The sequence below is a fragment of the Salminus brasiliensis genome, chromosome 1 (genome assembly GCF_030463535.1).
Source record: "Salminus brasiliensis chromosome 1, fSalBra1.hap2, whole genome shotgun sequence".
Taxonomy (NCBI): Eukaryota; Metazoa; Chordata; class Actinopteri; order Characiformes; family Bryconidae; genus Salminus; species Salminus brasiliensis.
The window spans coordinates 95716274-95729871 of NC_132878.1; the positions used below are offsets into that span (position 1 = coordinate 95716274).

General features: G+C 40.5%; 1 protein-coding gene across 1 annotated transcript in view; it reads left to right on the top strand.

Moving 5' to 3' along the window:
- Positions 1–13598, top strand: part of myom3 (myomesin 3) — a 94254-nt gene that overhangs the window by 68369 nt on the left and 12287 nt on the right. Inside the window, exons 19-26 of the mRNA XM_072692482.1 lie at positions 1175–1356; positions 1734–1848; positions 3161–3317; positions 4691–4797; positions 6746–6790; positions 8338–8477; positions 9763–9907; positions 11663–11722. Of these exons, the coding sequence (XP_072548583.1) occupies positions 1175–1356; positions 1734–1848; positions 3161–3317; positions 4691–4797; positions 6746–6790; positions 8338–8477; positions 9763–9907; positions 11663–11722 (951 nt within the window). The remainder of the gene's footprint in view (positions 1–1174; positions 1357–1733; positions 1849–3160; positions 3318–4690; positions 4798–6745; positions 6791–8337; positions 8478–9762; positions 9908–11662; positions 11723–13598) is intronic.

Here is a 13598-nt window from a genome sequence, read left to right on the forward strand (position 1 = left end):
TATCATTTATTTCATGTGGCTTTTGGAACCAAAAGGAGAACCTCTTTATTGTCACTATTTAAAAGGAGGAAATGTGTGGATAGATGGATGTGCTAACTGACACATTGATGGATGGATGGATGGATGGATGGATAGATGGATGGTAGACAGGTGGATGGGCTAACTGACATATGGGTCAATGGACGGATTGATGATGGATGGATGGTAGACAGGTGGATGGGCTAACTGAAACACACTATAGATGGATGCGTGGATGGATGGGAGATGGATAGGCTAACTAACCCTGATGGATGGTAGACCGGTGGATGGGCTAACTGACATATGGGTCAATGGATGGATTGATGATGGATGGATGGTAGACCAGTGGATGGGCTAACTGAAACATGTGTAGATGGATTGGTGGATAGATGGGAGATAAATAGGCTAACTGACACTGATGGATGGTAGACAGGTGGATGGGCTAACTGACATATGGGTCAATGGATGGATTGATGATGGATGGATGGTAGACAGGTGGATGGGTTAACTGAAACACACTATAGATGGATGGGTGGATGGATGGGAGATGGATAGGCTAACTAACGCTGATGGATGGTAGACCGGTGGATGGGCTAACTGACATATGGGTCAATGGACGGATTGATGATGGATGGATGGTAGACCAGTGGATGGGCTAACTGAAACACACTATAGATGGATGCGTGGATGGATGGGAAATGGATAGGCTAACTAACGCTGATGGATGGTAGACAGGTGGATGGGCCAACTAACATATGGGTCAATGGACGGATTGATGATGGATGGATGGTAGACCGGTGGATGGGCTAACTGACATATGGGTGAATGGATGGATTGATGATGGATGGATGGTAGACAGGTGAATGGGCTACTGACATATGGGTGAATGGATGGATTGATGATGGATGGATGGTAGACCGGTGAATGGGCTACTGACATATGGGTGAATGGATGGATTGATGATGGATGGATGGTAGACCGGTGGATGGGCTAAGTGACATATGAGTCAATGGATGGATGGATTGATGATGGATGGATGGTAGACAATGGATAGGCTAGCTGACATATGGGCCCTTTCTGAGCCACCACTAGCCTTAAACTCACCTGATGGAACGATGTTCATTTCAGAAGCATAAAGGTATCTCGTGTCTCACAGGCTGTCCATATGACCTGGAGCTGAGAGAGGTGAGGCGAGAGTCTCTGGTGGTGATGTGGGCGGAGCCTCTGTACCAAGGCCAATCACAAGTCATTGGTTATGTGGTGGAGATCAGTCAGGGGGAGGAGTCAGAGGACTGGACTGCAGTGACCCAGGAACTAGTCACTGACAAGCACCTAAGGGTAAGTATTTAACCTTTCTTAAAGAAACGGGTGCATACAAATGTACACTTACTATTTGTCCAAATGTTTGTGGACACCCCTTGTAATGAATGCATTCAGCTACAGAAGGTTGCACCCATTGCTGAAACATGAGGCTGGAACTGTGCTGCCGTGTGGCAGGAATTGTACTATTGTTTGGCAGGAATTGTGTGATTGCCTCATGGAAATTGTGTCCCTTCCATTTAACTACCATGAAATTCCCACATTGGGGCTTCTTTGGGGTGGAGGGTTGAGGATGGTTAACTAATCAGATCTTCTGAAACACTGACGTTTCTCACAAAGCATTTCTTGAAAGAAGTTTGAAGAACGATGGGTGATATAATGTCTGCTCTTGATAGATATCCGGGCTGCAGGCTGGTCAGACGTACCGCATCCGTGTGTCTGCGGTCAACAGCGCCGGAGTGGGAAGACCCTCTCTACCAACCGAACCGGTCACAGCCCAGACCAGGCCAGGTCAGTTCTTTTAAATAATGCTCCAGTTTTTGCCAGTCTGATCTCTATCTGCCACATTTGTAGATTATGGTTGATTAATATGGATAAAACTTTCACACATTCTCATATTTAGTAAAACAAATAAAAACATGTAGATTCAAAACATTTTTTATACGTTATTTCATATAATAGACAACATTTAGCAGTTTCTTACACTTACACTCAATTATACTACTGGAATACAGTACTGGAATTACGTTTCAGATAAAAATCTAATTTTATCATCAAAAAATGGATAAAATGAAAATTAAACTATTTTAAATATGAGAATCTTAAATATTATAAGCATTACATTGTTAATATATTAAGTAAATTTGTAAAGAGAAGTAATTAAGCTGGAAAGCCACAGAAATAAAACTGTAAAAAGTTATAAAGAGAAGTTATTAAGCTGTAAATATAACAGTGGGAACGTAAAGAGAGGTAGTCATGGCGAAGTTGTAAAGTCCAGTACTAAAGATGCTGCAATAAAATGGTAAAAACATAAAGAGAAGTAGTTTAGGGTGTAAAGACACAGTAGTAAAGTTACGAATAGAGGTAGTAAAGGTAAAGTTGTAAATAAATATAGTCATGGTAAAGTTGTAAAAAAACAAACAGTGATAAAGGTGTAAATATACACTTGTAAAGCCATTAAGAGAAGTAGTTATGGTAAGAAGAGAGGTAGTAAAGGTGTAAAAATACAGTAGTAAAGCCATCAAGATAGATAGTCAATATACAGTTGTAAAGAAATATTGTCAAGGTAAAGTTGTAAAGGTGTAAAGCTACAGCAGTAAAATCATTAAGACAGGTAGTCAAGGTAAAGTAAAAGTGTAAAGACACAGAATTAAAGTGTAAAAAGTTGTAAAGAGAAGTAATTAATATGTAAAGATAACAGTGGAAATGGAAAGATAGTCAATGTGAAGTTATAAAGACAAGAAGTAAAGGTGTAATAATAAACCATAAACCATAAATGATCAAATACTACAGTAATTATTTACTTACAAATATTTATTGTAAATTATTAGTACTTTTGAAACTAAACTAAATTATGTTTGTTCTAGTTTCATTCTAATTCATTTAAGCTTTATTTTGGATGCAAAGTATTTTATATATACAAATTATTTAATTGTTTATGTTCACATTTTCGAGAATATTAAAATTGTACATCATGGAAGGGGGGGGCATTTTCCTGGTGGATAAAACAGTGATGTGTTTGCAGCAGTTTATTATAATACCATAAAAGACATTGAATGGTGTACATGCTTCTTCACCATGTCTTTACTGCTGTTGCTCTCAGGAACCAAAGACATGGAGATTGGTGTTGATAATGATGGCTTCATCTTCCTGAGCTTTGAGGCACCTGAGGCGGCTAGTGAAGGCCAGTTTAAGTGGAAAAAGAACTACAGAGAGGCTATTGATGCAGGAAGAGCCCACCTGAAGACCACCCAAAACAAGTAAGGAAAGTGTGACTGTTTATTAAGGGGAAATGCATAAAGACTATTAATGTGTAAAAATAGAAAAAGGAGTAAGAAGTAAACAATGCAGTAGAAAATATCATAAAGCACTACAGTGTATAATTTGTGAAAAGATGTAATAAACCTCTCACGATATAGTAGTAAAGTTGTAAAGAAAAGTAATCAGTGTGTAAAGATACAGTAGTAAAGTTGTAAAGCGAAGTAGTAAAGGTGTAAAGATATAGTAGTAAAGTTGTAAACTGAAGTAGTCAATGTGTAAAGATACAGTGGTAAAGTTGTAAAGATATAGTTGTAAAGTTTTAAAGATATAGTTGTAAAGATGTAAAGAGAAATAGTAGAGGTGTAATGATACAGTAGTACAGTTGTGAACTGAAGTAGTAAAAGTGTAAAGATACTGTAGTAAAGTTGTAAAGATATATCATAATAGTGTAAAAATACAGTAGTATAGTTTTGATAGCTAGTAAAGGTCTACAAATACAGTAGTAAACTTGTAAAGAGGTTAAGGTAACATTGTAAAGAGACGTAGTAAGTGAGTAACAATGTAGTAAATCATATGATACATTACAACTTTACTACATTGCTACTAATAGACTTTAATAGAGATTAAAAATGCAGCAGAGAAGTAGTACAGTTTTGAGGAGAAGTCAATGTGTAAAGATACAATAGTAAAGTTGTAAACTGAAGCAGTCAATGTGTAAAGATACAGTAGTAAAGTTGTAAAGAGAAGTAGTACATTTTTGAAGAGAAGAAGACAATGTGTAAAGATACAGTAGTAAAGTTGTAAAGAGATGTAATAAAGTTGTAGTACAGTTGTGAACAGACATAGTCAAGATGTAAAATACAGTAGTGAATGATGCTGTAATGTTTAGGTTGTGAATGTAACATTGTAAAGAGAAATAGTAAAGGTGTAAAGACGTTTTGAGAATAAGTAGTCTATGTGTAAAAATAAAGTAGAAACGTTGTAAAGAGAAGAAATAAAGATGTAAAGATACAGTGGTAAAGTTGTTTATAGAAGTAGTAAAGGTGTAAAATACAATGGTGAAGCTGTAATGGGAAGAAGTCATGTAACATTGTAAAGGGAAACAGTCTAAAAATGTCTAAAGGTCTAAAAATACAGTAGTAAACTTGTAAAGAGGTTAAGGTAACATTGTAAAGAGAAGTAATAAATGAGTATCAATGTAGTAAAGTTGTAAAGTATAGTATGAATAGGTTAAAATATGCAGCAGAAAAGCTGTAAAAGGAAGTAATTGCTAAAGCTAATCTCCTCAGCGGCGTCAGAATTAAAATTATTTGAGTCTTACTCTTATAGAAGCTTTAGTAAAACAGTTCATTTTTGTGTTTTTGTGTCCCAGATCAGTTCTAACCTTCACCACTGCCTCAGAGGAGGATCTGGGCCTCTACACTGCCGAAATGATCGACGAGCCTGACATCTCCTCTAGCTACAATTTCACTGCTGAGGGTACATTAGGATTCATCTCTCTGCCTTGCTTAAGATTTGTTGATGATAGAGCTACTGCACTGAGAAAACCCTGCGTCTACACCGTTAACTATGTACATTTTTCTTCTTGAATGCAAAGCCTGCGGTTCTCTTTTTGTCTCTACTTTAAAAAGCTCTGGGATATAAAGTTTAACATTTCTTCAGCAGGTTTCATTATAATGTGGCCAAAATAGTGGAAACTGTTGTTGTTGTTGAGTCTTAAATAGGAAACATTCAGCAAAACATACAGTAAAATCCAACCTAATACAATATGGTTTACATCTGCTGTAGAGCCGCAGTCAAAAGTTTGGGTATCATAAAGAATTGGTTGTGTATATATATATATATATATATATATATATATATATATAATGCAGAATATATAGTTTGTACATATTTGTTTGATTGGTCAGAAAATTAATGTATGTACATATATTTAGTAAAGGATCATGATACGTACAGTGGCATGGGAACACTCCCATGATGCTTTGGGCTACCTTTTACAGTCATGGTGAAGTTTTAAAAGGACTTTCATTAGAAGGTTTGCTATGTATTGCTATTTTGTGTTGTAAGGGATGTTCTGGTGTGATTGGCTGGGTTGGTGTTTTGGTGAATTGTGAGTCAACCAGGCTGAGATATAGGCTTTAGGTTGTTTCAGGGTAGGGCTACGTCAGCATAAAAGATCTGCAGGTGAGTACCATGGTCCAGACGTTTTGTTTATATTATACATTGTGTTACACATATATAGTTGGATATCGAAGCTGTCCAATGGAAAACATCTATCTCCAAAATGGTGATTTTACAAGAGAAGGCAAAAATAACGTAACTTCGAATGGATGTTAATCTAAATTAAGCGATATGTTGATATATGGCAGAAATATCAGCCCTGTATTTAAAAAATTGCACAATTTCAAATAAGTTGGCATATACATCATATATATATTAAGCAAATATATATATACACTCTACACTCTGCACACTGAGTCCTCTCAGAAGAGGAGGAGGGTCTTCAGTCTGGGTTTGAAGACAGTGAGTGTTGGACTCTGCTGTTTGGACAGGGGAAGTTCGTTCCACCACTTCGGTGCAGGACAGAGAAAAGTCTGGACGCTCGTCTTCCGTGGATCTTAAAGGATGGCGGGTCGAGCTGAGCCGTACTTGAAGCTGGAAGGGCTCTTGGTGTGGATCGGCTTTTGACCATCGCCATCAAGTACGGAGGGGCTGGCTGGTCCAGTCTTGGCTTTGTAAACCAGCGTCAGGGGTTTGGATCTGATGACCTGGGCAGCAGCTACAGGAAGCTGCAGTGAAGAGAGAACGCAGCAGTAGAGGAGGAGCTACGTGAACATGGCTGAACTGAAGACCAATTCCATATATTCTCAAATATGTCATATATGTGACATCTATATCTTGCTGTATATCAGATTTACTTTAATCACTCCTGTGAAGACACCAGATGATTATTCTGACATGCAAGGCCTTCAGTCCAGCTCCTGAAGGTCTTAGCAACTGGACAGTTTGCTTGGCTGCATCTGCCTTGAAACCACAGTGAATAAAATATTGATTGAACAATCAGCGCATGTCTGTAATCTGACTTAATAGAAGTTAATATATTGAGTAAAATGAAATTACAGTGATATACATGTATATTGTTACCCCATTAGACCTTTTTAAAAGGTCTAGAAGGCCCTAAGGGTTCTCTCCTCTGCTACTGCGATTCTCCACGGTGGAAATCCAGTCCGCTGCTGTATGTTAACAGTGTTTTTTCAGTGCTGCTCGATCCCCAGCAGGTAGAGCAGCTGCAGATTTATTCGGAGCAGAATAGGCTGTGCTATTCCCACACCGGGGCCCAAAGCAGAGTGCATAACCTCGTTTTGATAGCAGGGAGGGTTGCAGGAGATTGAATTTGACGTTGCAATTGTGTCTCGTCTCACAGATCTGGAGAGGCTGACGGAGCTGAGCTGGCAGATCAGAAACCCGTGTAAGTGAAAGAATGAATAGCCGAAAGAGCCCTACAACAAAATTACAGGCCTGTGTCAAATCTGGGGGTCACAGTGAGGGCTGGGGGCTGTTTCTGTTATAACAGTTACATTATAGCGCTGAGCAGAAGTCTCTAGGCAGAGTAGACAATCGCTTATGTGGACAGTAGGAGCTTATAAAACCACAATACACCATTAGAATAAACCCAAATAAACATGGTCAGTGGTCAGTGAGAGTGTCTACCTGTAATTAACTCTATATAACATTAGAATAAACCCAAATAAACATGGTCAGTGGTCAGTGAGAGTGTCTACCTGTAATTAACTCTATATAACATTAGAATAAACCCAAATAAACATAAAGTCAGTGGTCAGTGAGAGTGTCTACCTGTAATTAACTCTATATAACATTAGAATAAACCCAAATAAACATAAAGTCAGTGGTCAGTGAGAGTGTCTACCTGTAATTAACTCTATATAACATTAGAATAAACCCAAATAAACATAAAGTCAGTGGTCAATGAGAGTGTCTACCTGTAATTAACTCTATATAACATTAGAATAAACCCAAATAAACATGAAGTCAGTGCTGAGTGAGAGTGTCTACCTGTAATTAACTCTATATAACATTAGAATAACCCCAAATAAACATGAAGTTAGTGGTCAGTGAGAGTGTCTACCTGTAATTAACTCTATATAACATTAGAATAAACCCAAATAAACATGAAGTCAGTGGTCAGTGAGAGTGTCTACCTGTAATTAACTCTATATAACATTAGAATACACCCATATAAACATAAAGGCAGTGGTCAGTAAGAGTGTCTACCTGTAATTAACTCTATATAACATTAGAATAAACCCAGATAAACATAAAGTCAGTGGTCAGTGAGAGTGTCTACCTGTAATTAACTCTATATAACATTAGAAAAACCCCAAATAAACATGAAGTCAGTGGTCAGTGAGAGTGTCTACCTGTAATTAACTCTATATAACATTAGAATACACCCAAATAAACATGAAGTCAGTGGTCAGTGAGAGTGTCTACCTGTAATTAACTCTATATAACTTTAGAATAAACCCCAACAAACAAAGTCAGTGGTCAAAACCACCAGCAGCTCACCTTATTTACTTAAATGAAAGACTGGGAATTGGGAATACTGACCAGCTTAACACACTGAACACAATGAACTGTTTATTTGTTAATATATATTATTAATATTATATATTTTTCTTGGCCCATTCAGTATGCAAGTTTGATATAATGTATAAAGAACAACTGCCAGATTAACATTATGTAAAACAGTAAATAAATATACAGTAGTAATGTATATAATAGACACACAAATTGTTGTTTCTCCATTTTTTTTGAGTAATTTAAAATTACACTGACCTTTACATTGTGTCAATATTTAATAATAAATGGACCAATAGAATTGCTCCAAATGGACTTATATAAAATCTTTTATGTTGACATTACATTTATAGGCTCATAAAACATTTATTAGAAATGTCATTTACTGAGTGTGTGTGTGTGTGTGTGTGTGCACAGTAATTGGTCTGCGGTCTGAAGGCTGGCAGGTGGAGGTGATGGAGCAGGGGGCTGTTCGGCTGTGGCTGCAGACCGAGCCCCTGTCCAGCGCTGCTGACCTGCGCATGATCCTCAATGACAGAGAGATATCCAGCACACCGGTAATCATCCATACAGTGTGTGTGCTAAAAAGGTTCTTAATAGAACCAGATTCAAGACATCCATCATAGAGCGATTCCGTGGTTCTCTGATTTGTCGTGGTTCTTTGTAGAACCACTGAAATTTACTGAGGAAGCTCTGAAGAACCCTCTTAGCTGGTGCACTAAACTGCATATAAATTGTTGCATCCACAAATCTGTAAATCAGACACATGAGGTACCATAGCAACCACTTGGCAACTCCCTATCAACCATCTGAAACACCATAGCAACCATTTGGAATGTCATAGCAACCACCTAGTAACACCATAGCAACCACTACCACAACCTACCTAACTACCTGAAATATTATAGCAGCCACCTTGCAACACAGTAGTATCTACCCAGCAAGCACTTAGCAACACCCTAGCAACCACATAACACCCACTATCAACCATCTGAAACACCAGAGCAACCATCTGGAATGTCATAGCAACCACCTAGTAACACCATAGCGACCACTACCATTACCTACCTAACTACCTTAAATATTATAGCAGCCACCTTGCAACAAAATAGAATCCACATAGCAAGCACTTAGCAACACCCTAGCAACCTCTTAGCATCACATAGCAGCCATTTAGCAACACTATAGCAATCACCTAGTAAGCAGCCACCTAGTAACACCAAAGCAGCAACCTGGAATACCATAGCAACCACATAGTAACACATTTGCCACCACTTGGACTATTAAAGCATCCACCCAGCAACACCAAAGTAACCCCCTGGAATACCATAGCAACCACCTCGCAACACCATAGCAACCACTCGGAATACAATAGCAACCACCTAGCAACACCATAGCAACCACCTATCAACACCATAGCAGCTACTTGAGATACCATAGCAACCATCTAGCAACACCACAGCAACAGCATAGTGACAGCCTAGCAAGGTAAATCACTTTAGCTGTGCAACCATCCTGAGTTTCCTTCAAATATTCTGATTAGGTACCTAAAATTTCTGAACAGCACTGTGTTTGTGTGTGTGTGTGTTTGTGTGTGTGTGTGTTTGTGTGTGTGTTTGTGTTTGTGTGTGTGTGTTTGTGTGTGTGTGTGTGTGTGTGTGTTTGTGTTTGTGTGTTTGTGTTTGTGTTTGTGTGTGTGTGTGTGTGTGTTTGTGTGTGTGTGTGTGTGTGTGTTTAAGGAACATTATACACTGTTTCTCACAGAGAGAGACAGGTTATAGGGTGAGGCTCAGTGGGCTGCAGTGTAGAGCAGTGTTATAATCCTGTGTGTCTGACCTACAGGCTCGTAAGATCAGCTTCGACAGGCCGAGTGGTCTGGTGGAGATTCTGTTTGATCAGCTGTCCAAAGAAGACGAGGGCTCTTACACTGCACAGCTGAAGGACGGCCGGGCCAAAAACCAGTTCACCCTCGTACTGGTGGACGAAAGTATGTCCCCCCCCCAATCACATGACATCCCCAAAATGGGAAGCTTTTGGCAATGGAGCTTTGAGGCCTTGCTGGGATTTGAACTGATGATCTCCTCACACTTGATAAGCAGCAGTTAGACTGTAGGGCTGGTCTAGAGTTGTGAAATTACACTACATTCAAACCCAGTAAAAACACTCAAGAGATCATCAGTTCAGCCCTCCATGGTGAGAAGGCCTTCCCCCAAGTCAGGTGATAAGGGGTGCTCTAACTTGCAGATGGGAATAAACAGTAAACAAATTAAGGGGGCGGAGTCACAGTATTGAATCAGTTTCAGCTGCAGCTCATTCCCTGATGATTTGAGGAGTGTCTCGATGTTTCTATTAATATCTTTGTGAAAATACAGCGCAGACATACGGTTCAGACATTTGCTAAATCTGTAGACTCCGCCCTTTCCATTGCATCGCATTGCCAGATCATACATGACTCACATCTGGAGTTACGAGGCTGTGAAGATGAGTCAAGATGCTCCTCTCTGCCTCTGGCTGTGTCTAACTGCTGGATTTGTGTGGATGTCTAATCTGCCTCTCATCTGTAATTGGTGGATTCGTGCATCAGTCTATTGTTTTGTATAAAACTGACCAATGAAAACCGTCTTCTGCTTCTCCCAGTTTATACACTATTATATTCACACTGCTGTTGTGAAGCTGAGACTCGGGCGAACCCGTTTCCAGCACCAAATAAGTCCGTCCACATGAATGAAGGGACGTTTTCACAGGAAATAGGAAGAATTTCTAAAATCAGACTTTTAATTTTTCAGGTTTAGGGTCTGTTAATCTCTTCACACAGTGCTCTAGGTCACATGGGGTCTCATTACTGAAAGAGCTGAGGCTGTCAAGTCAAGTTAAGTCAAGTCAGATTTATTTGTATAGCTTTTTACAACTGATGTCGTCACAAAGCAGCTTTACATACTGATAGTCGGACTGGTAGGTGGCAGCTGGTCTGACGCAGGTAGAGGGGACCTCAGCGGGCATTCTTCCAGCAGGTCGGGCTGGGTGGCTCGGAGAAGGTAAAGAGAGAGTTAGTTCTGAGAGGATTTTATAGAGATCAGAGAATGTTGAGCAGTATCAGAGTGTGTCTGACAACTCCGGCAGGTCTGACTATAACAGTCTCATTAAAAGGAGAGAGCCAGAAGGTAACACAGACATGGGAGCACCCTGAAACGCTAGCGTCCATCTGCTCCACCATCCACAAACCTGAGTGATCGCGTGTAAGCAGCGAGACGACAGCTCCAGCATCTCAGTGTGCTACAATTTCCTGTGTCCGCGAACCCCTGGACCTGCAGCCCTTATCTAAGAAACATTAATTACCAAAAGCTGAACTAAACAGATGAGTTTCAGCCTAGATGTAAAGACTGAGATAAACATATGAAAGGTGAATTTAAGAAAATATGCAAAAATCGCCCAAAAATGCCCTCATAAACTCAAAAAAATGTTTTCTTCAGTGAAGCATTAAATTAAATTCACCATGTGTGTCCTACTGGACAAAACACCCTCCAGCAGGCCGAGGAACAGCCCCACCAGCTTGTACAGAAGTCCCTGTAGTTACTGAGTAATACACCTTAGTGTCTGATAAGCCTCGGAGAGTCAAGGGGCTAACTTAAGGGTTTCTCCATGTGTGCTCAAAGTCCACCGTGAATTACAACACTCACATTTGCACAATTTCCCCAGATTTGATCCTGACCTGCTCTTTCTTTTTGATCTGATCGTTTGGCAGAGTTCAAGCAAACCCTGGCCAAATCACAAGCCAAAAGGCGGGACTGGAAGAGACGTTCAGGTGAGTGTCCAAGGGGAACCCACCACCACCATGACGTGCCCTCTGAGCCGCACAACACCCTCTATTGTATCCCTCCACCATGAATGGATTTTTAAATGCACTATATGTGCAAATGTTTGTGGACACCATTTCTAACAAATGCATTGAGCTACTGCCAATAGAATAGGACTTTCCGGTGCAGATAAACATCATGAAGCTATTGGCACCATGCTGTCTAATGCCAGGCGTGGGCTAGTAGAGGGGTATAAAGCCCCCCAGCAGCAGCATTGAGCTGTGGAGCAGTGGAGGAACTGCTGTGTTCTCTGGAATGATGGTTGATGGAGCTCCATCCAGTACTTTTAGGATGATTTGGGGATGATGAGGTGGTGTGGTGATCATCCTCCAACATCCTGACCTCATAAACACTCTTGTTGTTGAATGCAATCAAATACTCACAACAATGCGCCTCCACAATCTAGTAGAAAGCATTCTCCTTCCCTGGACAGTAGAAACAGTTACTCCAACAAAAGCAGGATCAACACTGAATGAGCAGGTGTCCCAATATTTTTGGCCATATGACCCATAATCTTCTCGGACCTCTGCTAAAATAGTGTCTTGGGCAGCAGGCACTATATCCATAACCATTTGGGGTTCTACTTTTCTGTGAGGGAGCTTTTAGAGGTTCCACTGGTTCCTTTCACCACCACTGTGAACAGTTGGGTTCTGATTGGGTAAGGGTATCTAGAACCTTCATATTCAGAATAGTCACATATAAGCAATGCGATTAATACATTAATTCTAAGTATACATACGCTGTATGGACAAAAGTATTGGGACACCCCTCTTAATCACTGAATTCAGGTGTCTGATTCAGTCTTATTGCCACAGGTGTATAAAATCAAGCCTCTAGTCCTGCAGTCTGTCTTTCTTCCACACATTAGTGAAAGAACGGGAGGTTCTGAAGAGCTCACTGAACTCCAGTGTGGTTCTGTATGTAATAGGAGCTCAGCACCGCTGCACCAACAACAACAAGTCAGCTGGTGAAATTTAGACCTTCCCTCCTAGATCTTCCTCCATCAGCTGTGAGTGGTGTTATTATTGAACAGTGGAAGAGTTTAGGAGGAACAGCTCACAGAGAGCAGCTCAGTGTCCACCGAGTGTCTGTCAGACCACGTAAAGTTACAGAGCGGGGTCAGGGCCGAGTGCTGAGCTGACTCAATAACTGCAGAGCTCCAGACCTGCTGCAGCTGCTGGTAGAGCTTAGAGTAAAGGAGGATAGAATGGGATGTGTCCCAATACTTTTGTCCATACCCGTATAGTATATATACTCGGCCCATTTTGGTGGAAAATGTCCCAATCTGGCAACACTGGTGTCTGAGTAAGTGAGGCAGGCCAAGTACAAATCCTGCCGAGGCAGAAATGAGACCAAACCCCGGTTAATATTCAGCTCAGGCCGCGAAGGGTGCTTTCTAAACGCATTCCATTAGAGATTAGCTGATTAAAGTTGTAAGACAGTAACGTAACAGATCACTCATCAGACGCAGTCGTGTAATCGGGTCACATTTCATTAGTTTCCACTTAAAGGCCAAGTATTTTGGGGTTCCATCCATCCAACAGCCTTTCTGCTCAGAGCCGCTTCAGCATGGGTCTGTAATTGCTATACTCTATGATATACACTGTATGTCCAAATGTTTGTGGACACCCCTTCTAACGAATGCATTCAGCTTGCCTAGTCCCTGTAGAGAGGTACAGCTAAGAGAATAGGACCCTCTGGAGAAGCAGATGAACCATCATGAGCCTATTGGCACCATGCTGCCTAATGCCTAGCCAGGTATGGGTTAGGGGGGTATTATAAAGCCCCCAAGCAGCAGCATTGAGGAGCTGTGGAGCAGTGGAG